Below are 24,460 nucleotides of genomic sequence, written 5' to 3'. Positions count from 1 at the left end.
AAATTAAAGCTATCCTCTTTGCCTGATCTACATTGTCAATCTGCATAGTCTTAACTTTTCCGTTTAATTTTTTTAGTGTCCCAGCCATGGGGGTTTAAATGTGGTGGCCTCACATCAAAAAGTAGATTATTATGAGGTTGTTTCATTTATAAAAATCTCATTTTTCTACATTTAATGGTATGTCATTGTTATAATGTTAGGCAATATGGACAATGTTAATGATAATTTTTTGCAGCATTTTTTTTTTTTTTTGTTTTAACTGATTTTCTCTCTCTCTTCTCCAGTCTATTTCTTTCCAGACCATCTTCTTTTTCTATTTTCCAACTCGTGATTGAAAATTAACTTTCTAAACAGATCTTGTTTTAAAAATGTTTCAACATGTCCTACGTCTTAGAGAACCTTTTTAATCGCTTCAGTCTAATTAATTTATTTTGTTTTTCTTTCTGCAGAAATCTATTATTTTTTTTAGTATTCTATTATTACTTTTTAAAAAGATGAGACAAAAGAAACAGTTGTGTACCCTTTTTAATTAAATTTTACTCTGGTTGGGTTTTTTTATAACTTTACTTGTTCCTATTCGGGTTAAGTTGTTTCGACTTTCTTTTACCTCTTTGTTTTTTACTCTAAATTACAGCCTCTCCTAGTTTAGATCCTTCTAGGTTCTTGTTTAAATCCTACTAGGGTTTTTATAAAAGAACTCTTTACTGTTGTCTTCTTTATGGTGCTTTTGTGTACCCTTTTTAATTAAATTTTACTCTGTTAGATTTTCGTACAACTTTACTTGTTAAAAGTTCCTCTTCGGTTAAAATTGATTTTACTTTCTTCAACCTCTTTGTTTTTTACACTTAACGAGTTTTCTTTACCATGTAGTTTTTATTTTTTTTTTTACATATATATATAAACACACTTTACCACCAAATATCTGTAAGAAATCCAAAACAAATGTGTGTTATAAAGAAATCATAGTTAAACTCCCAATTAGATATTAAGAAATTTAACATATTTCCCCGAAAAATTTTGAAGTCTATTTCTAAGCATTTTATGAAAGAAATCCGTAAATTTCAAGGTAAGTTTTAGAGAGATTTAATAACAAAGCTACCCATTGTATTGGGTACCATGATTTTTCTTTCGGAAAATTTCGACACATCCGTCAGTTCCCAAAACCATCATCAGTTCAAAACTTTATATATATATTTCACTTCCTTGTGGACACATTAACTACCGGAATTTTGTGCCAGTCACTTTCAAATTGATTCATAAAATACAGGATGTCCCATATAAAACGCAACCCATCAATCACTCATCAATGAAATTTCAAAAGTCAAGCTTACTCCCTTACTCGTTACTGAAATGGACTCGTCCAACCTATGAACATCGCGGCGATGCAGTAGAACACTACTGATAGTAACAACAATGCAATCATAACGTTCAGTGTATTGCTAGAGACAAGATGGCACTCTTGGAAGAGGAAGACAAACACTGTTGGCTACAACATGACGGTGCGACATCGCACTACGCAGGTTCAACTTCTGATTTCGTCGTGGAATTCTTTGGTAATCGTGTTATCGGTCGAGGCTTGTGGCCACCATGATTTCCAGATTTGACTGCGGCGGATTTTTTTCTATGGGGTTACCTCAAAGAAAAAGCCTACAGCAACAAACCACGAACACTTGAACGATTGAAAGTCAATATCGAACAAGCTGTATTAAATATCCAGCCACAAACTTTGAAAAAAGTTGCAAGAAACGCCGTATAAAGAATTGAAGCTGGTATTCAAGAAGATTCGAATATTTATTCTAAATATAAGGTAATGGATGGTAATAATAAAAATTACATTTACATTTACACATGCCTTTTTATTATTTCAATACCTACCAAAATAAGGTTGGGTTGCGTTTTATACGGGACACTCTGTATATTGTAGACTGGCTTAACCGTGAAATACGGTGGTCGGGTAGATATGAAATTTAGAAATAACACTAATCATTACCTCCTTACGTACCATTCGTGGTTTCTATAATTTGCATCATAAAAGATGTGGCTCTGTTATTTTCTTTAGAACTGATGACTATTGAAGCCATCAGAGACTGCGCTATTATAAATTTTCCAGATCCTAACCGGGTATCGAATCCGGAACTTTTATTGTAGCAGGTAAGCAGCTGCTTCTCTAATAGCGTGGAGGTCATGCTGCATCTAAAAAAAAAATAATTTTATTTCTTTTTAATCCCTGATTTAATATTTAAACTAATATAATAATACTTAATAACAAGATTTTATGTGCGTGCGTGTCCGGGTCTGCATTTACATGTATTGTATGTTGAGCTTGATTACGTAATAAGTTGATTATTAGGTGTAATTAAATAAGCGTAAATTTTGTTATAGCTTTCTTGTATAGGTTAAATGGAAATTTATTCTCGTTCATATTTAATGTAATTATAAGTTCCGCAAGATTGATAATAACTTATTTGATATTAGACAACGTTTGATAAATGGACAACGTATAAAGCGAAAAAAATTTAAATGGAATAATATTGTTGTTTAAAAGTAACGGTAAAGATGTCGTGACATTCGTTGCCATAGTGGGGGATGACAGAGAAATATGTGTGTCCCGCAGTTGTGCTGTATAAGTGTACGGGAAAGTGTAGTACGTGTGTTCGTAGACTCAATTTGTAAGACTGTTACTGACTCGAGGGAACTTCATCCAGTTTACTTCTTTTTGTCGAGATATTACTGATTAAGGTGAGTTTTAATTACTTTTTTTTATTTTATTACAATTTTTGAAACAATAATTTGCAGATGTTTTTTTTCTTTTTATGTATGTATTCAAATAATTTATTAATTTAAAAATGTTACAACCCAGTTTACACTCATTAATTTTAAAAAAATAAATAAATAATTATTTATTGTGTTTAAATTTTCTTCGTAACATTTAAAAAAATATTTACCGTTAATTTTTTTAATTGAATTTTTCTGTTTTAAAATTTATTATGAGGCACAAAAAATCACGTTGACTGTATCAAACAACCTACTAACATGACGGTTCTGGTTTGACTCTACATGTAGAAGCAATTCTTACCGACCGTGATTTATTTGATTATTTATGCTTCTAAGAAGGAATTATGCATCACAAATATACACGAAAATTTTTTTTTCATTTTTAGACATTCGAAGCGCATTGATTTTGTAGAAAAACTGGCAGAAGAGTAGTATTTTAAATAGAATAGAATGTAACGAAATTCTCATTGGTCTTTCACTCAGGAAGACATTTTTAAACAATGAAGGGTTATTTGAGATCGGCCCATTAGATCCTGAGATTATCCATGATAAACTAGCTGTCTCTTCATATAACCTACATAATAGTGTAAATGAAATATAGATCGACAATTAATATGTAGACTGAAATCTTTTTTTATTATAAATTTTTCTTATGATTTTTAAATAATCTAACAGAAAAAATCACATTGGTAGTCGGTTCTATAACGATCGACTGTTGTACTGAAGATCCTGTGTTCGATTCAGAAATCGAGTTCGGCATGTTTAAATGATTATCATTTCATTTCGTTCATTACGTGCAACTCTAACGGCGCGAAATAAAGAAATTCCAAAAAAACTTTCTTGTGATCAACGGATCTTCGAAATTTTTTAAAAATTTAAGTAATATAATTCAACTACGTACTCGTTTTTTCAAGATAAAATTTTATATTCTTAATTGTTTATAAAACTAAAAACGATTTTTTCCCTTTAAATGAATTCTAAACGAAAAGGATACAGCGGTATTATTTCATTCGGTGTAACAACCGACTAGTATATTGAAGGTGCTCGGTGCTCTTGCACTGCAACCGCTGATTTCGTACTGAAGTACGACTCAACAGTGAAAACACGTTCATGTAGCGAAAACACCATCTTGTCTCTAGCAATAGACTGAACGTTTTGATTGCATTGTTGTTACTATCAGTAGTGTTCTACTGCATCGCCGCGATGTTCATAGGTTGGACGAGTCCATTTCAGTAACGAGTAAGGGAGTAAGCTTGACTTTTGAAATTTCATTGATGAGTGATTGATGGGTTGCGTTTTATATGGGACATCCTGTATTTTATGAATCAATTTGAAAGTGACTGGCACAAAATTCCGGTAGTTAATGTGTCCACAAGGAAGTGAAATATATATATAAAGTTTTGAACTGATGATGGTTTTGGGAACTGACGGATGTGTCGAAATTTTCCGAAAGAAAAATCATGGTACCCAATACAATGGGTAGCTTTGTTATTAAATCTCTCTAAAACTTACCTTGAAATTTACGGATTTCTTTCATAAAATGCTTAGAAATAGACTTCAAAATTTTTCGGGGAAATATGTTAATTTTCTTAATATCTAATTGGGAGTTTAACTATGATTTCTTTATAACACACATTTGTTTTGGATTTCTTACAGATATTTGGTGGTGAAGTGTGTTTATATATATATGTAAAAAAAAAAATAAAAACTACATGGTAAAGAAAACTCGTTAAGTGTAAAAAACAAAGAGGTTGAAGAAAGTAAAATCAATTTTAACCGAAGAGGAACTTTTAACAAGTAAAGTTGTACGAAAATCTAACAGAGTAAAATTTAATTAAAAAGGGTACACAAAAGCACCATAAAGAAGACAACAGTAAAGAGTTCTTTTATAAAAACCCTAGTAGGATTTAAACAAGAACCTAGAAGGATCTAAACTAGGAGAGGCTGTAATTTAGAGTAAAAAACAAAGAGGTAAAAGAAAGTCGAAACAACTTAACCCGAATAGGAACAAGTAAAGTTATAAAAAAACCCAACCAGAGTAAAATTTAATTAAAAAGGGTACACAACTGTTTCTTTTGTCTCATCTTTTTAAAAAGTAATAATAGAATACTAAAAAAAATAATAGATTTCTGCAGAAAGAAAAACAAAATAAATTAATTAGACTGAAGCGATTAAAAAGGTTCTCTAAGACGTAGGACATGTTGAAACATTTTTAAAACAAGATCTGTTTAGAAAGTTAATTTTCAATCACGAGTTGGAAAATAGAAAAAGAAGATGGTCTGGAAAGAAATAGACTGGAGAAGAGAGAGAGAAAATCAGTTAAAACAAAAAAAAAAAAAATGCTGCAAAAAATTATCATTAACATTGTCCATATTGCCTAACATTATAACAATGACATACCATTAAATGTAGAAAAATGAGATTTTTATAAATGAAACAACCTCATAATAATCTACTTTTTGATGTGAGGCCACCACATTTAAACCCCCATGGCTGGGACACTAAAAAAATTAAACGGAAAAGTTAAGACTATGCAGATTGACAATGTAGATCAGGCAAAGAGGATAGCTTTAATTTAGTTTTAATTATCTAACTGGTACAGGATAAATGCATCTGGTCATAATATAATACAACCAACTGTTCTTACGAAAAGGAATCATGTACATTTTAAATAAAAAAGCAATCCGTTTTTTGTAGAACTTTATTTGATTAAAAAAATAAATAACTTTGAATGTACATATGAAAATATTCAAAAACACAATTTTTAAATAATAAGAGTATATAAATATAGTTTAATCCACTTAAATATTTAAGTGGATGTGAAAGTTTACATTTCACAGACATATTATAAAATCAGACTATATAATTCTGAAATCTTTTACTTTGTGAACAAAATATTATTTCTTAACATCACATAATAATCGCAATTTATATATTATAATCCGTTCTAAAACTGAAATATAATAAACTAATTTTTTTATTACAATAAAATACTCTATTTCATAAAGAAATTTATTTTATAAAAAATTGAACACATATAAAATTTAATAAAAAATATTATTTTGGAAATAAAGAATAATCTGATCTCAAAAAAATAATAAAGCATCCGGGTGAGGACCCAATACCTGTGTAATTTTTTAAATTATGATTATTAGCTAATTAATCAATGATCTATTACAGACAATATTTGGAAGACAAAAAAAATCCTGCCAGAATGGCCACTCTGCCCCAATTCATCCTTGACACAAAATTTTCAGTGCAATGTCTCTCCTTTCAGTAACCTTTAAAATGTTATAAAACTTGTAGAGAATACAAAGAAGAGAAGAGCACATCAATAAACAAATTGGGAAATATATCAGGGTGGGTTAGAAAGGGAAGATTCTGTGTGGAAAAAATAAATAGTAAAGAAGAGATTTTTTTGCCTTTACAAAAGATCGGGCAAGATTCAAATAGAAATGCTAAATGTAATTGCTGAAATATATTTCTTAAATTATATATCACAAAATTTCTTAAAGAATGTATCAGAATATACCAGTAGCAACAAAGTATGATCTAATCTTAAAGATTCTTAATTTTTTTAGGTGTTAAAAAAAAATGTAATTTTTTTTACATTTTCTGATATTATATATTTTGAAAAATATTTTGGTAAATTTACAAGCATAAATTCAAAATAATTGCAAATTTATACACATTTAACTCATTGCTGTCATCTGGTCATTTTTAACCTGAGAGGTATATTTTTGTTGGCTATGTTGCAATGACAGTTGCTACTTCCCTGATTTCATTGTCCACTCTATTCAAGGGTGTTTCAAGGCCAGCTATAGTGCCATGTACAATGAAAACTTATTAGTTTATTTTTTACGAGAGTTCACAATCAAACCGATGATAGTAACAATGTTACTTTTTTTTTGTAATAAAATCGTCATTGTATTTTTTACATTTTTAACAAATTATGAGTTTACTGAGTATAAGTACCTCTTGTGAATGTAGTAAAAGCTTGAATGAAAATGAAATTGAAGATATCTTAATGAACTGATGATCTGTAGGACAGTGAATCTATATTTAGTGAATATGATAGCGATAGTGAATGTGACATAGAAAGTCCTGACAATGTATGTGAAATTAAAAACAAAAACGCGATGAGTGTATCAGATGAATTGTTGAAAAGGAAATTAGACGAAAGTCTGTCTATGAAAAAATTGTTTAAATGGAGTACTGAACTAATGTTATTAGGACTCATCTTTCTCAAATAAAAGAAACTGCTAAAAACTTGCATCTCTATTAATTCAATTTATTATTGGGAATTACTGTTTTAATTAGAACATAAAATTACTAAATTATCACTAAAACTACTGCTCCGCAACTTCCTTTGTTAATCACACTGATAATATTGAATTAAAAGCTTTAATGGACTACTGTATTTATTTGGTATATTTAATTCTAGTAAAGAAGATGTGAGGGATCTACAGAAAGTGATGGAACTGGAAGTGTTATATTCAGGGAAACCATGTCCCTTCAGCGGTTTTTATTTCTGTTAGTTTTAACGGCACTAAAGTACACTCCAGTATACTAGATGGTGACAAAACCGCTCATATTTTCAAATTAATTAAAATGTTAATCTCAAATTGCCGGTCGAATTATTCTCCCACCAAGTATCTAATTGTAGACAAGATGCTTATCAGTTTTCAGGATCTATGCACATTTTGAATGTTCATGAAAAATAAGCCCTGAAAATATGGACACATATTTAAGGAAATCATTTGCCTTAACTCATATGAGACGACGACTTGTAGAATCCAGACTTCCAACATCGCTGACTTTAATATAAGAAATGTATTAAAAATTAAAAAAGGAAAAATCGAACCTGAATTGCTACAGAAAAAACACAGGCGATGTCATATGTGCCCATCAATCAATTACAACAAACATCACAACGTCTGTAGTGAGTGTGAGACCATGTATGCAAGTACAAATAACATCATAAGAAATAGTTGAAATTAGTTATGAATATTAAGATGTCGCTTTAAACTAGAAAGGCAATAAAAATCCTTTTCGCAGAATTTACAAAACTAATTTTTATCTTTTTTATGAATATTAAGATGTAATTTTAAACTGTCTTTGCGATTAAATGACTTTTGACAAAAGTTATAAATATAATTCTTCTCTTTTGTATGAATATTAAGATGTAATTTTAAACTGCTTTTCTGATTAAATGAATTTTGACAAAAGTTACAAACATAATTATTCTCTTTTGTATGAATATTAAGATGCATTTTTAAACTGGTTTTGTAATTAAATGACTTTTGACAAAAGTTACAAATATAATTCTTCTCCTTTGTATGAATATTAAGATGTAATTTTAATCTGCCTTTCTGATTAAATGACTTTTGACAAAAGTTACAAATATAATTCTTCTCTTTTGTATGAATATTAAGATGTAATTTTAAACTGGCTTTCTGATTAAATGACTTTTGACAAAAGTTACAAATATAATTATTCTCTTTTGTATGAATATTAAGATGTATTTCTAAATTGCTTTTGCGATTAAATGACTTTTGACAAAAGTTACAAATATAATTCTTCTCTTTTGTATGAATATTAAGATGTAATTTTAAACTGGCTTTCTGATTAAATGACTTTTGACAAAAGTTACAAATATAATTATTCTCTTTTGTATGAATATTAAGATGTATTTCTAAATTGCTTTTGCGATTAAATGACTTTTGACAAAAGTTACAAATATAATTCTTCTCTTTTGTATGAATATTAAGATGTTTTTTTAAACTGCTTTTGTGATTAAATGACTTTTGACAAAATGTACAAATATAATTCTTCTCTTTTGTATGAATGTTATGATGTTGCTTTAAATTAAAATTACAGTTAAAAACCTTATGGCAGATTTTGCAAACATAATAAATTTTCTCTTTCGTATGAACGTTTAAATGTGATTTTAATTCAGAACTTTGATTAAAAGTCTTCTGACAAATGGTACAAACATAATTCTTCTCTTCGTTATGCTTAATAAGTTGTGTTTTTAAATTATTTTCTGGAATAACAGACTTTTGACAAAAGTTAGAATTATTTACACTACTCTTACAATTATTCTTGGTACTTCTTTTGATGGTTAATTTTTCAATAATAACCTGTAAAATTAAACCAACAATTAAAAGGTAATTATGAATTAATACAAAATTATTTCCATTACAATAACATTATTCTATTTTGTAAAAAGTCGCAAAATATGGATAAAAAACTGAATATTTTAAACATATATTCAAAATAAACATCGTTTGGAATATTTTTTAATGATTCACAAGTAAAGTTTAATGTAATAACAAACTTTACTTATCCTATTGCATATCTATACACATAGCTGAAACTTTACAGATTGTCTGGGCTAAAGGTATCCAAAACAAATGGCCTATATTTAGGAAATAAGTCCTAACTTCTTAGTAGACTCAAATGATAGCATAAATCTCCAAGAATTGTTCAGGGTACTTTTAATAGTCAGTAGAATATGCGTATGATGTGCAGACAAGCTGACTCCAATGCGATTGTAGTCCATCAATATATGGATCCCACAAAAACCATTCAGTGCATGCTTTAGTTAATGGAGTTTCAATCATGTACATATGTTTAACAGCTTGTACAAACTGAATGGAATATCAATGGGCTGTGTTAATAGATTACTCATTTTAAAACTCTTGGCTTTGTATTTTGTTATTAATTATTTTTGAAAAAACAGACACCTTATCAAGTGACGTCATTTCTTGGTAGCGATTACTGCAATTAAAAAAAAAAAAATCTTTGTTGATTATTAATCTGAGTAACTGTGTATACTTATATGTATACTTATACATACTTATACTTATACTTAACTGTGTATACTTATACATACTTATATGTATGTTACGTTTTATCCTAAACAAGTACCTTGTGACAATTTGAAGTGTATTAAATTACTGTATATTACGTCAACACATAAATTTGTAAATTTGCTGTTTTCGTTTTTATTTTACGATACAGACTATCATATATCACTTTCAATCTGTTTGCTAAAAATAACTCGACCCAAAATCTCGGTCGAATTTGTTAACGGTCAAAATCAGATCATGAGGGTGGAAATGGGGTGGCTTTTTCGAAAAAACAAAATTTCGCTATAACCTTCTTATTAAGTAAAATATCGAATTCCTTTAAAGTTCCTACTATTCCTCGGAGAAAGGCATAAAACCTCTCTAAGTAAAGTTTTTTGATATCACCAACCATTGGTTGGGGGGGGGGGGGGGGTGGAAAAATGGAGTTTTAAAGACTCCTCTAAACATTACCTAAAACTTTTGTCTTTAACAATTTTTGATACGACCAACCGTTACGGCAAGGGATGACAAAAATGTTGCTGGACTTTTAAGATCGGGCTTGTATGCTAAAACTTTTTCACATGCAACCATTGTCGTATTGAGTAAATTTCAAGTGTTTCTTAACTTTAAGATTCAATTTTTGTTATCCTCTACTTAGCACCGATGAAATCTACCTCCGCCTTCTGGCGTGCCGAAAGGGACTTTTTTGTTCGCTAGCAACGAAACCCATCAATAAAAATTTAAAAAACTTTTATCGAAGTAGTTGCAGTTTTTTTTTTATTGAAGCAAACAAGCGTTCATTCTTTGATAATACATTCAACATATTATCGCCGTGTTCGTGCTTCGACAAGGATACTGAGAGACTAACAAACGTAAAAATGTCTTATAAATACAGTTAATTGCACTAAAAATATATAAAATAAAATAAATAACTGTAATAATAACAACAATAATAATAGATGTAATAATAATAATAATAATAAATATATATAACATACAAGATAGTAATTCAAATAAAAAGACAGAATTGATTTTATGATAATTATATTATAAATAAGTGTCATTAAATCATCTGATTGTGATCATTACACATCATGATCAAGTACAATGAAATGCGATAAATTGTATAACTTACGTTTTTTGGGAAGATCTTTAAATATTTGATATATACCAGTAATGATAATACTTCATTAAACGATGTTTAAAATAATACTTTGTAATAAAAATATGAATTAAAAAAATTAAACAAATAATTAATTATTAAAATATATCTAAGATATGGTGATTAACTTTGATTTTCCCATAGCATATATAAATAAATGTGATTTAGGTATAATATATATATTTTGTTAAACTTATTCCGCTCTAATTACGATAAATTATTCGTATCAAAGCGATACGATTAATTTAATTTGCTAACACCGCTGAAGTTACATTTGTTGACACCGCACAGTCATTTGTGTTACTCATTGTTTTGCTGATCCCTTCAATAGGGAATTCAGGTACAATATAAGCTTAAATTTCACGATCGTTGGTACTGAGCTCTTCGGTCTATCTAGACTTTAATCATCCTAAGCAAAATTTTTTTTTGTCTTCTCAAGTATAACACTCAAATAGGCACCGACCAAGAAAAAAGTCTGTGTGTGTATGCTTCTGCGTATATATATATTTACTGAATTAATTTTTCTAAGATTCAGTAGATTAAATGTTATTTAAATCTTTACATTTAAAAATGTTAAGTTCGTTTTAGTACGCATCAAAAACTCAAAATGTTCTGCACCGATTGAGCTCAAATTTTAGCACGATATATAACCCACATCAAAGATTGTTTTTATCTATTTTTAGGATTCGAACTCGGAACCACCGGATTAAAGTCCGAGACTTTACCACTCGCGCCACGGAGGCCGGCAAACATATTCGTTAGGAGCCGAATAAAAACACGACTTACCAATATGGCGTTTTGTGTCAAACCAATTTTATACGGACTATAATTATTTTTAATACGCGAAATCCTTTGCAATGATTGAACATTAACTTAAACCACTTCAAAAATTATTCCTTTTGAACTAAGCCACATTTTGATATCATTGTTTTTCTATAACACGGCTGGAATTCTTTTCGTTTAATGATAAGAAGCGTACTATTTCTAAATATATACTATTTCTAAATATTTCAAATTCGTGTAATTTTTTACGAATCGCGTTTTTATCAAAATTTCACCTTTTTCTCAATTGACCTGTGGGGTATTGTTTTCTTTGGAGACCGTAATTCATTAGTAGATTCATACTCGAGAATCACGTTGTACACTGAAGCAACACAACTTCTACTTACGTTAGCAGTTTATTAATATCTGAAATCAACGCCGTTTGATTATTCTGTAATTTGTAAGCATTACTCTGCTCTTGTAAGCATTTAAAATGATGTGTTTTTTCGCACGACTTAAGGCTTTTTCCTTCGCAGCCCACAAATCCTTATATATAAAAATGTTAAGTTCGATTGTGTACGCTTCAAAAACTCAAAATGTTCTGCACCGATTGAGCTCAATTTTAGCACAATATATAACCCGCACAAAAGATATTTTTCGCATCAGTCACATACCCGCAACCGCGAAAACAGTTTTTTAACGGTCAGCTGTGTACCAGTGACCGCGTCATCTGCCGGAAGCGAGGGTAACAATCGCCATACTAGCTAACGACAACCGCAGTCACATGTAAAACAATATCTATTCCCAATTACATTGTTTATTAACAAAAAAAAAAACGTATCCACTTGCATCTGATTCAGATTATTATACAATCTGAATTAAATATTCACTTTAATCGAGGTACTTCTGTGAGATCGTGTCGTGATTGAGCTGCGCCTTTCACCAAATCGTAAGTAGAGGTTATGTTTTATATGAGAGAAGGTCAGAAAAAATATTAATTTTTTATAATTATTATTTAACTTTTTCATTTAACTAATATTTTACTTATTTATTTAAATTCATGTATTTAGTTAATATTATTAATTTTTAGCCACTTTTCAATACTGTCTGTCCTGTGTCTCATTGTTGTCGAGCTGCAGCTATGAGAACCATGAGAGATAGGTGAAAAAACGTTAAATAAATTTTTTTGGCCTTTTCAAAATGAAAGTTATTCGTTATTAAACTTTTTGTTCTTTCTGTAATGCTGTGAGAGCCATAAGAGGTTATAATGTTATCCCTTCCTTGTATTCCAGTGAAAGCCGAAATAATGCCTTGCAGAAAATCGAATTTGGGCCGCTGCACTCGCCACACAGAAGGATCAAGAAGACGGCTTTCGAATATGACTGAGGAAGAGCGGGCATCCGTACGAGAGAGGAACAGACTAAGCACCATCCAGATACGTAACGTGGCACCGGCAGAAAGACGAGCAGCCTGGTTTGAGGATGCACGATTGCGAGCACGTCAGTCGCGTTCTGCAGCAACAGATTTGGTTCGTTCTCAACGGAATGAACGCGACAGGGTGAGGATAGCTGAAACACGAACCCAAAGAACAGCTGATCTGAATCTGCAATACAATCGTCTTGCGTTCCGGAACAATCCAGCTGTTGATTATAGTTCAAGTCGGCATGTTGTCATTGGCCAGATGAGTCATGTCTGTACCTACTGCCAGGTCTGCCACCACCAGAGCCATTGAAAACTCTACTTGTTGGATCTATCGCTGAATCGAAGTATTTCCTATTGAACATCAGGAAATATAACTCTAGCTTCCAAATTACGTCATTTGGTGCGGAAATCATGACGACTCAATTCATGCCAACTTTAAAAATCAAAGGGCAAATATATCACAAAGCTGGCTCCCTGCTCCCGTTCTCAGGTAGTGACCATAAATTCCTTCAAAAGTACTTAATTGGTGATGATAGAGATGAAGTCGATGCACGTTGTGGAATATATACCTCGCTATGAAGACCCATTATTTCGCAGCAATTAGGAACAATTAGGTGCGTTTGTTCAAACGGCAATTGATATGATGCCATCAGATACCCACAAGATTGTCATTCACGTAGACAAAACGCCCGCTGGAGAACATGTTCGGAGATATAATGCTCCAACTATAGACGAAGTAGTCATAGTCGGAGATCAGTTCCAGAGATATTGTTCTCCATCGAAGAAACGATCAATTGATAAACGTCGCAGAAACTTCGGTGTGCCACAGCGAAGCGTGGCAGGGTACAGCTAGTTATATATATATAATTATATGTGTGTGTGTGTGTGTGTGCGTGCGCGCGCCAATTTTTCACTTAAAATTTGAGAATCTATATCAATAGTTATATATATATATATATATAACTTGACTGTAGTATTTAACAAGTAGTACTCTGATTTTGTTTGTTTCTCATAAAAGAAATTCACATCACCGGAAAGCTTTGTTAGTTTTTTCCTGGTACAATAAAGTAAAATTTACTAGTCTTTATCTGTAAGAGATAAACACTAGGTTTTTGTAAATGAGTTTTAGAAATAAAGAATTTTTCTTTGTCATTCATAAAAATCACATTTATAAAAAATCACTTTTATTTATTATGAAGCTAGTTTTCATCTTAGGTATAACTGGACATTCGTAAGCATACAAATGGGCCTACCGGACGGTTTACTTAAGCTTAATGAAAAAAAATTACAGCAATTTGTCAAAAGGGAAAAATCTGTAAATAGACTAGGTGAATTCAAACAAATAATTTACATGAGAAAACAAATAATTTACATCTTAAACTATGTTAGGTAAAATTTTGCCTAGATCACTTGACTGTGAATCTACTGTCGTTACTGAAATTTTTCATAAAAAATGAAGAAAAGTTGGGTCTTTTCTATTTTTTTTCTCCACTGTGGTTTTTTACACAACGTACAAGTAATTGTTCATGTTATATGGATGTAATTACAAATAATAAGCATAATCTAACAAAACTTAACCTATATGCAGAGGATTGTCATTTTTCTGAACCTTGTGCTATAAGAACGGAAACGGGTCTTAATTATCGAGCTTCACGCAGAAACGCATTACAAAGTATTTAAATAGCCTGCACCTAATTAGTTAATTGTAGCTAATTAAATATTAAATTATGTTTAAAATTTTAATGAAAAAATACATAAATAATTTTTTTTTGGGGGGGATAACGGAGACTATTATGATCCTTAGCCCTAATCTCAATCTAAAACTTTCCCACCCATATCAAATATAGCAATCATATCAAAAGACCACTCTTATCAAAGAGATTATCCTGAAAATAGGAGTGTCATAGAATATTAAAACCCGAAAAGAACAGAAGGTGACAGGAGTGTATTAAACATACAATTGCCACTTAAAACCCTACAATCCATTTCTAAAGAAATGTCAATATTATAAAAACTGGTGCAAAAGCCCGTAATTATGTAACATTATGTTTAGACATAATATTGGGAAGCAACAGATTTACGGTTTTATTTTTATTGATATCGATCAGAAATCTTGTTGACCTTCTTGTTGAGCCGATCACCGAAGTTTACATCCTATATTCAGGTTGCTGCGGCTCCTGCAGCTTCTTTTAAGTCAATGAAGAAGACTGCAGCCAAAGTACAGATTGAAAAAATCCCAGATCAGGGATCTGTGAAAAGATAAATAATGATTTTGGAAAAGGAAGACTTAGAAAAAGCAACAATGGAGCCTCCGAAATCGCGGAAGCATTTTGGGTGAGAGGGCAAGTAGTTCAGCCGTCCCACATGTTCTAGCAGTGAGTGCATCCGGTCTCAACTGTGATGTACTTCTGATCGCGTCATTTGATGTTGACAGCAAGATATCCTCCACGATTTACGATGAAGGATCTGAAGATTCCATCTACCTGGATTCAGATACTTTGGAATTCGACATCGAGACCTTCAGGATGATAGTAAAACGGAAGAAGAAAGGATAAACGGAATGGCCTAACGGATAACCTAGGCGATAATGACAGAGAATTTTTTAAGAATTTTGATCAAAGGACGATTTTAATTTCTTTTGTTTGATAGTGAATTTAGTTATACAGGATCGATAACATTTTGTAAGAAATGGTTTGACAGCTTAAGTGTATTTTAAGTGTTTTAAAATGTCAATTTTATACGGTTTTAAGTAACAAGGACCCTTTGCACCCTTGTAATGTTGTGTTTCTTTTGGGGTTTTTATTACTCCCTGACAACTATATTTCTGGGTGATCTATTATGACAAGACTAGTCTACTACTATGTCGCTCGTGCTATTAACAGGGAAGTAAAAGGATTTTTCTTTTTGTTCTTGATTTAGAAAGGGGCTAATGACCACAGCAATCGATGCCCCTAAAACTTCGAAAAAACAATTCACATATTTTCACGTATCTAGAATGATTTATTCAATTATAGATAATTAGGGTACTTTACGCGCGCTTTAAGATTTTTTTTTGTGAATGAGATCATCATATAGACAGACAACATACGAGCAAGTTGGTTATTTCTTCAAATTTTCTATTTCCGTTTAAGTACTTGTAATTTACCTTTATTTTTTCAATCGAAATGATTTCTAATTTTATTTTAGCGATAAAATAAATAAATTTAACAAAATAATTTTATTTGATAACATATACGAAAGTAAAAATTATAATAACCCACCGGATTGGTCTAGTGTTAAACTTGTCGTCAAAAATCAGCTGATTTCGAAGTTAAAGTTCTCAGGTTCAAATTCTAACAAGAGTAAGGCAAGCTTACGTGCTTTCATTTACTTTTGAACACTAGATCGGGAATACCGGTGTTATTTGGCGGTTGGGTTTCAATTATTCACACGTCTAGGGAATGGTTGGCCTGAAACTGTTCAAGACTGCACATTTAACGGTATAGTTACAATGTTGATGCGACTATTAATAAAAGTAAAAAAAAAATATTATAATAAATTTTATTATTATCTTTTTTTTACTTCAGTAAATTTTATTACTGACAATTTAAACTTTACTTTGCTCTTTACACAGAAGGAAAATGATTACTGAAAAGTGTGACTAGCTGAAAAATGAAATAATAAAATGAAAGAAAAAACCTATTTTTCTTTCTTTTGTCTTTAGCCTCCGGAACCATCGTATGGTATTACTTCATAGGAAGAATGAGGATGATATGTATGAATAAAAATGAAATATAGTCTCGTACAGTTTCAGGTCAACCGATCTTGAGACGTGTGGTTAATTGAAACCCAACCACCAAAGAACGACGGTATCGACGATCTACTATTCAAATCCGTATAAAAGTAACTGACTGCCTTTACTAGGATTTGAAACTTAGAACTCTTGACTTCGAAATCAGCTGTTTGCGCTGACGAGTTTATCATTACTAGACCAACCCGGTAGGTTAAAAAAAACCTGAAACCAAATAATTAATCTAAACCAAATACGATAAAATTCAGATAAATAAATTTTATTTCTTTTTGACTGAAATTGTAGAAATCTTTTATATTTATGAAATTTTGAATTATTATTACATTTAAATAATAGTCTGGCTCCAGTAATATACATAATCATTATTATTTTTTATTTGGAAAGTTGTCTATAAACATAAGAAGAAATTTTATTAAGTGACTTTAGAAAATAAAATCTCTTCACTTGTGTGAAATTAAAAATATACTATGAAAGTATAGGACTGAAATGGTATAATACTTTAATTGCAACTAGTTATTGTATAACCACCTGTTTTAAACCCGTAATAACATTTGTACCTCTCTCTAAAATAATACAAACAAAATCAGTAACCAAATTAACCGATGTCATCTTCAAAAAAAGCAGTTTTCTTTTTCCAAATTCAGTCAATTTCAACAAGTACATATATAAAAACACAAAATACTCAGATCAAAATAAGTCACTACAAAAAAATAATAAAAATAAATATAAATACGCAGATAAAATATTTAGATCACAAATATACCATATTATGATTCTTCAGGTAAAAACAACCGTTTTACCATATTATGATATTATTCCTAAAAATAAAACAAAATACAAAACAATAACACACCTTCGCCTTCAATGCGAGGCTTTATCAAGATTATACATAAATATATTATATATTATAAATTAAAGTTACTTATAAATATTAAAAATATTATATAAAGTAGTTTCCTTTTAAATACAAAAGGAAAAAATAGTTACAACATAACTGACGAAACATAACATGATCTCCGTAAAACAACTATCACAACCACCAAAATGAATAGCTTGTTTTCTTTCTACAAGTCATATAAAGTTCGATAAATTTTAAAGATATTCTCTAATTCCTTCTAACATCCTTAAAAGTATTGAATGAAACGCTTTTTTAATATCGAGAAAAATATTCATACAACTCTTTCTAAGATTTATCGTTGTGGAGATCGTCTCAGTTATTTCTAATAGGTGGTCTTCAGTAGTCTGATTTTTTGAAATCATATAATTATCCGCTTAAATTTTATCAAAATGAACTTTTCTCTGCTGCCGCTTCACTTTAAAACCTAATGAAAGTGAGTTTTTCTTGGATTATGAATCTGTTACATTTTGTCGTTACTTGCCGGTAATTTTTTATCTGAAATGAGTGAAATAGCATATTCGACGATCCCTCACTATATTTCGTACTGCTTATGTACTGCCATCGAACACACTAATTTAGCGTGTTCATGGCTAAATTAGTGAGCCGTGCGCTCTTAATTTATTATTTTTTTCACCTTTTTTTCACACTTATGATTTTTAATGAGGAAATACAGGTTTTATTGATATTTTTTAAAGATCACTGCTTCATTTACTTGGTAATTTTAATAATCATATTACAAAATTTATGTTCAGATGTTTATGTGAAATACTTTCGTGAAAAATACAGTTAAAAATAGATAAATAATTATTATTATAAAGAATATTATTAACTAAAGAATAAATAAATTGTAAATTAAATAAATTACGAATTATAAATAATAAAGTTATATTTAAAAAAATGAAAAAAAGTTGTTTAAAGAATAAATAATAAATTAACAAATGTGATACAGAAAACTGGCATTAAAGCATAGAAGCAATTACTTAATTCTCATGACCGATCTTAGAAACAGTAATAATAAAATACTTTTTAGAAAAAGAAGTTTGTTGGAAAAGCAAATAAAGAGGTAAATAAAAAAATGCTAAAAAGGCAAAAGTGGCTAAAATTAGGTTTTGTAACATAAAGTTATTATTTTTACTTATATTCATCAAGAAAATAAAAATGAAATCGACGACCAGCTTGATCGACATCGGAATCGGTACCTCTTGAAGTAGGAGATGTACTTCTATCTTCTTCAGTCTTTACTGAAAAAAAAGAATTTCTAGTGAAATATTTTATTCAGTTTTTTTTTGGGTTTCTACGGATGTCGGGGGATGTGTATTATGTGAGTCAGAGGGTTTTCAAAAAAATGTATTTCATGAGTTCCTCAATAATATTTAATACGTTCTGCAGTAATATTTTTGAATCTGTATTTTAAAAAAAATAAACTGATAAAGGATTTTTATGACTGAAATCAAACGAATAAAATAAATATTAAAAGAAAACAGAATATTACGTAAATCTTTTTTTTGAATAATAGATAAATACGAAGCACGGCTGATAAAAAAAATTTGCCCACTAGCGTGCTACACGGAAACAAAAGGTACTATCAAGTTGAGCGTGACAGCACATGGTAGCTAAAATAACCCCTCTATTTGAAATCCGTTTATCGGTTTGTTTTCAGTAGCAATTAAAATGTAGTCGATTAGGTACTTAAATCACACCGTGTGATTTAAGTATTTTTTTTGTGAATAAGATCTTCACATAGACATAGTTGGTTGTTTCTTAGAATTTGTTTATTTCAATACAGATTTACGTAAACTAATACACTCATCTAATCAAATTAAAGTAATTACGTAATTTTATTTTTCCAAAGATAAAATTAAACATTTATAAACCGGACACTAATTAATTTAATTCACTTTACTACGGAAAACGAAAGAGTAAGAAATAATTATTTCTCCAAACAGTTTTCCAGATCTTAAAAAGACGTTACGGTAAGATAAATTATTTTTCATGTTATAGTAGCTTATAATTTTCTACTTAGTAAAGAATTAAAAATAATTATCATTTTATTTTTTTATTAAACATTTCGTTTATCATGAACTAAAAGATGCAATCAAAAATGAATGATAGTTTTAATTTACGATAAAACAGATAATTTTTTAAAAACTATTTTGGTATGTATTACTTATACAAATGTAGAAATTATAATAGATTTTATAACCGAGAATTAAACCTTAACTTGTCCTTATGCAAAAGTCAGAAAACTAGAGATAATTGCCGGAAAAAATCTGAAAATTGAATAATAAAAAAAACAAAAATAATTTACGTGAATTAATTTTATTTCATAAAAGACTAAGAAAAATTCTGATTAATAATTTTTATTTCATCCTAATATTTAGATTCTAAGGAATGTTGTACATTTATGAAATTTCGAAAATTATATTCTGTTTAACTAATATTCCAGTTAAAAATAAATCAATAATAATACAGTCATTATTATTCTTTAACAAGGAAAATTCAGAAAACAGTTCAATATAATAAACTGTAAAATCATCTACGAACGTAATTAGTAACATTTTTAAAACATAAATCAAATATGAAACTTTTATTTAATATAAAACAAATAATTAAGATACACACAGTAAAGTATTACATAATTATCATGTAACTACGTTTCCGCCTGTTATATAGTAGGACTTTCTCTTCAGTTTTGTAAAATTTAAAAAACACTATGTAAAAGTATAAGACTTCAATTTTAACACAATTTATTGATAACTGGTTAGTATCTAACTGATTGCTAAAACCGTAATAACATTTTCAAATCTCTGTAAAATAATCTAAACAAAATCAGTACCAAAATTAATCGTTTCGTTATCTGAAAAAAGAGTAAATTTCAACTTGTAATATTCAGTTTACATAACAATTTTTAATATACATAGAATATAACTAGTATATAATATTGGAAATATATATTCCTTTTAAATACAAAAGTTCATAAGATTACTGACGAAACATTACATCAATCTCGATAAAAGAATTATCATACCTCCCAAAAATAATAGCTTGTCTTCTGCTAGTAATAAAAAGTTCAATAAATTGTAAAGATATTCTCTAATTTCACAATTTCTAACTTCCTAAAAGGTATTGTGTGAAACGCTTTTTTAATAACCAGAAAAATACAAAGGTAAAGAATAAATAAACAAAATAATATTTTTTTAAAGACTAAGAAAAATTTCTGATTAATAATTATTATTTCATTTTTGAATAATAGATAAATACGAGGCTCGGCTGATAAAACTTTGTCCACTAGCGTGCTACACGGAGACAAAAGGTACTGTCGAGTTTAGCGTGACAGCACATGGTAGCTAATATACCCACTCTATTTGAAATTTTTTTTCGGTTTATTTTCAGTAGCAGTTAAAATGTAGTCGAGTACGGCCAATTTGTCAACACAGTCAAAACAGCGCACAGGGATCAAATTTTTAACAGCAGAAAATCTAAATCCTACGAATATTTTTCATCGTTGAAAAGCGGTTTACAGTAGTGAAACTGTTGTAGGGTACTGTAAATAGGTGGGCGTTAAAATTTCGCGAATGTGAAGCTGGTAAGGTGACAATTGAGGATGCATCTTGCAGCGGACGACCAGTTCCTGTGACCGACGAGAAACATCGAAAGTGGTGGACGATTTGCTTCAAAGTGACCGGTGAATCACCCAGCAACGCATCGCTATTCAGTTAGGCATATCTAAAGAACGAGTTGGTCATATTATAGAGGAATTGGGTTACCGTAAAATCTGTGCGCGATGGGTACCGTGCAAACTCTCTGATGGCTCTCCCCCGCAGGATGACATGACATGAAACGACTGATGACCACCGACGATGAGATGAAAGAAGGTGTGGCCGCTTTGTTCCGAGAAAGCCCACAGAATTTTTCAGTGACAAAACCTTGTCACACGTTGGGAAAATAGTACATGGGGATTATAGCGAAAAATAAATACTGCATTTTGCAGCTAAGGTATTGTACTTTTATTCATTTTTTATTTCATTCCAGTATTTGTTTTTCATTACCATGCTACGCATATATAAGAAAAATTTATTAGCCGAACCTCGTGCAAAATTAGTACACTGAATTAGTACACAACCAAAAAATTACGAGTGTTTAAAATAAGTGATATTTTTTAAAATTATTTAATCGAATTCTAATTCAAAAATTAACTTAAAGAAAGAAACATATACACGACAGCAAGAACTAAAAAAAAAAAATATATTCAAAAGAAATATATTATATTAATAGAATTGTCAAACTGACAAAACTAGTGGAAAGAAGTGAGTCTCGCAGTTAACTGCAAAAAAATTTATCGAATGGCCACTTACATTGTATTCTAAGTTAAACCATCATACATTATATACAGAAGTTTATCACAGGCTTATATTTTTAATTTTAGATATGGGATTATTTTGCAAAGGATAAAAGACAATAGAGACAATAAAATACAAAAACGTTCAGATCATTAAAGATATTTCTAATTAGTAATGGAAAAAAGGATAAAATTTCAGTTAAAATTTATAAACAAAAAAATAATATTTTGTAATCGTTAGCTGAAATAAAATTTGTGAAGCCAGTTGTTGGATGAAAGTAAAAATATCATTGCGACTTTTATTTGATTAGAAACAAAGGTTTAAGAATTAATTGAAATGAAAATATTGAAGTTTAAACAAAATTAATGTTACATGGCTGTAAATTTACTGTTCTCCTTAAGACTTCCATTCTTACGGCAGCAGAAGCTCAAACCGATTGAATTCTTACTGATTTTTGGTATAGTTTAACGTTGTTAAATTCATTATAAATAAAACTGTTTTAAAATCGGTTGGACATACCTGTGTAAACAAAATGGAAAAGGTATCCATATAAAAAAAAAAAGTAATACAATTTAAGTATTGTATATATGTGTAATTGCAATTTTTATTTCAGATGGAGTTCACCAAAGCGATGACAGCAAACATAATACTTTTAATCGGATTTGCGGTAATGATTCCTTTGGCATTTGGTGAATATAAATTTCATCCCAAATTCCATCACCAACTCAGCGGAAATGGAAGCATAAATGGTACACATGATCTTTTTATCGGAAATCTAACCGGTGGAGATGTGTAAGTACAGGTGTTATCAATTTAGAAATATTTTTAAATCCTATAATATAAATAATAGTTAAGCATTCTTTTTAGATACAATTAGAAATGCGTTTTAGATGCATGAGTCGTCTCATCAGTTAAACTAATAATAAAACATTTGAATACAATTTAAAAAAAATTGTATATAACTTACTTTTCTAACAAAAATTTTTATTACAGACAAGTCATTCATCAGAAATATTCCACTAACATTTAAAAAGTTTGTTTTAATTGCTTTTTTAAGCAGTTACTACTACTCCTTCAATCTCTATGGAGGAGTTGTAATGAACCTTCATATCATTTGAACTTTCCTGGATTTATTCCGTATAAGGCATGGCATTTTTCAGGCTTTTAAATTTTATTATCATCCATCAGCAACTATTATTTTGCATCGGACTGTCGGTGCCTGTATTAATAAATATTTTAATTAACAATATTTATTATATTAACTGATGGGGACGTATAAAATTAACTTTTCATGTTGTATTAAGTTTGTTGTGTAATTTTAAAGATAGATAATTACAAACATAAATAAATATGTATATAATTTGTGTGTAAGTGTGTGTGTGTATGTGTGTGTGTGTGTGTATGTGTGTGCGCGCGTGAGTTTGTGTTTGTGTGTAAAACATGCTGAATCCAAATAAGAAATGTGAAAGACATCTATAACGCAAAAAAAAGAAAACAATGACTTTTAAAATGAAATATATTTTATAGAAAAATTACTGTTTATGAACAATAACAATAATAGAATTAAAGCCATATTAGAATTAAATATTTTTAACTTGTGTTTTCTAGATTACTATACCATAGTGGAATTGCTGCAGCTGGAAAAGGGAATGAAAGTTTTACTTATGATTTCCAATATCCGGCATACGGTTACAACAATTTAACAATTAGTTATTTAAAGGTCATCGATTTATTAGGCGAAGGTAGAAATGGATATCCGTCTTTGAAGGAAGGAGGAGTTGGATACAACTACACCGTCATCAGTTTTAAGTCAAACAGCAGTTATGGACTCAATTTTAATTTAACAATCTACGGAAATGTTAACCAGTTTAATAGAACGGTTCATCAAATTATTAGAAAACATTAACAACAAACAAGTGAAGTAAAAATGTATCGATAAATAAAAATAATTTCATGAATAAATTTTGATGATATATACAAACATGTTTTCATTTCACTTATATTATTTTCTTACTAGAAACTACTTAATCCCTTTTTCCCAGTCGAACTGTAATAACGTCCCGATTATCATATTGCCTCAGTAAAGTCAAATACTTCAATATAGATAGCACATATAATACATGCTTCCTTAAAGAAGGGTATATAATACTTTGCATTTCATTCTAATAAAGGTTTTTTCGTTTTTAAAATTTATTAAACAATTAATATTTTCTATTTAAAAGAATGAGTAAATTCATACTTTTCTTACTCATTAAATGAATAAGAAAATATATGCAACAATGAAAAAAAAAAATTAAGTTAAAAATTTATAAAATAAATATAAGATGTAGTATTTTGGCTTGGTTCGGGTGATTTTCTAACATCATAGCTAAACATCTGTATTTTATTAAAAAAAAAACAAAAAAAAACACCAAAACAAAAAGAAAAGCCACCAAGAAGGATGACTTACAGTAAAAA

General features: G+C 29.7%; 1 protein-coding gene across 1 annotated transcript in view; it reads left to right on the top strand.

Moving 5' to 3' along the window:
• Positions 1 to 23,984, top strand: part of LOC142321860 (uncharacterized) — a 42,190-nt gene extending 18,206 nt beyond the window's left edge. The window contains exons 4-5 of the mRNA XM_075360318.1: positions 22,617 to 22,795; positions 23,612 to 23,984. Of these exons, the coding sequence (XP_075216433.1) occupies positions 22,617 to 22,795; positions 23,612 to 23,909 (477 nt within the window). The 3' untranslated portion in view covers positions 23,910 to 23,984. The remainder of the gene's footprint in view (positions 1 to 22,616; positions 22,796 to 23,611) is intronic.
• Positions 23,985 to 24,460: the final 476 nt, after the last annotated feature.

The sequence above is a fragment of the Lycorma delicatula genome, chromosome 3 (assembly GCF_047948215.1).
Source record: "Lycorma delicatula isolate Av1 chromosome 3, ASM4794821v1, whole genome shotgun sequence".
Taxonomy (NCBI): domain Eukaryota; kingdom Metazoa; phylum Arthropoda; class Insecta; order Hemiptera; family Fulgoridae; genus Lycorma; species Lycorma delicatula.
The sequence above is the reverse complement of the archived record's forward strand: the minus strand, read 5'-3'. Positions and strand labels throughout refer to the sequence as shown.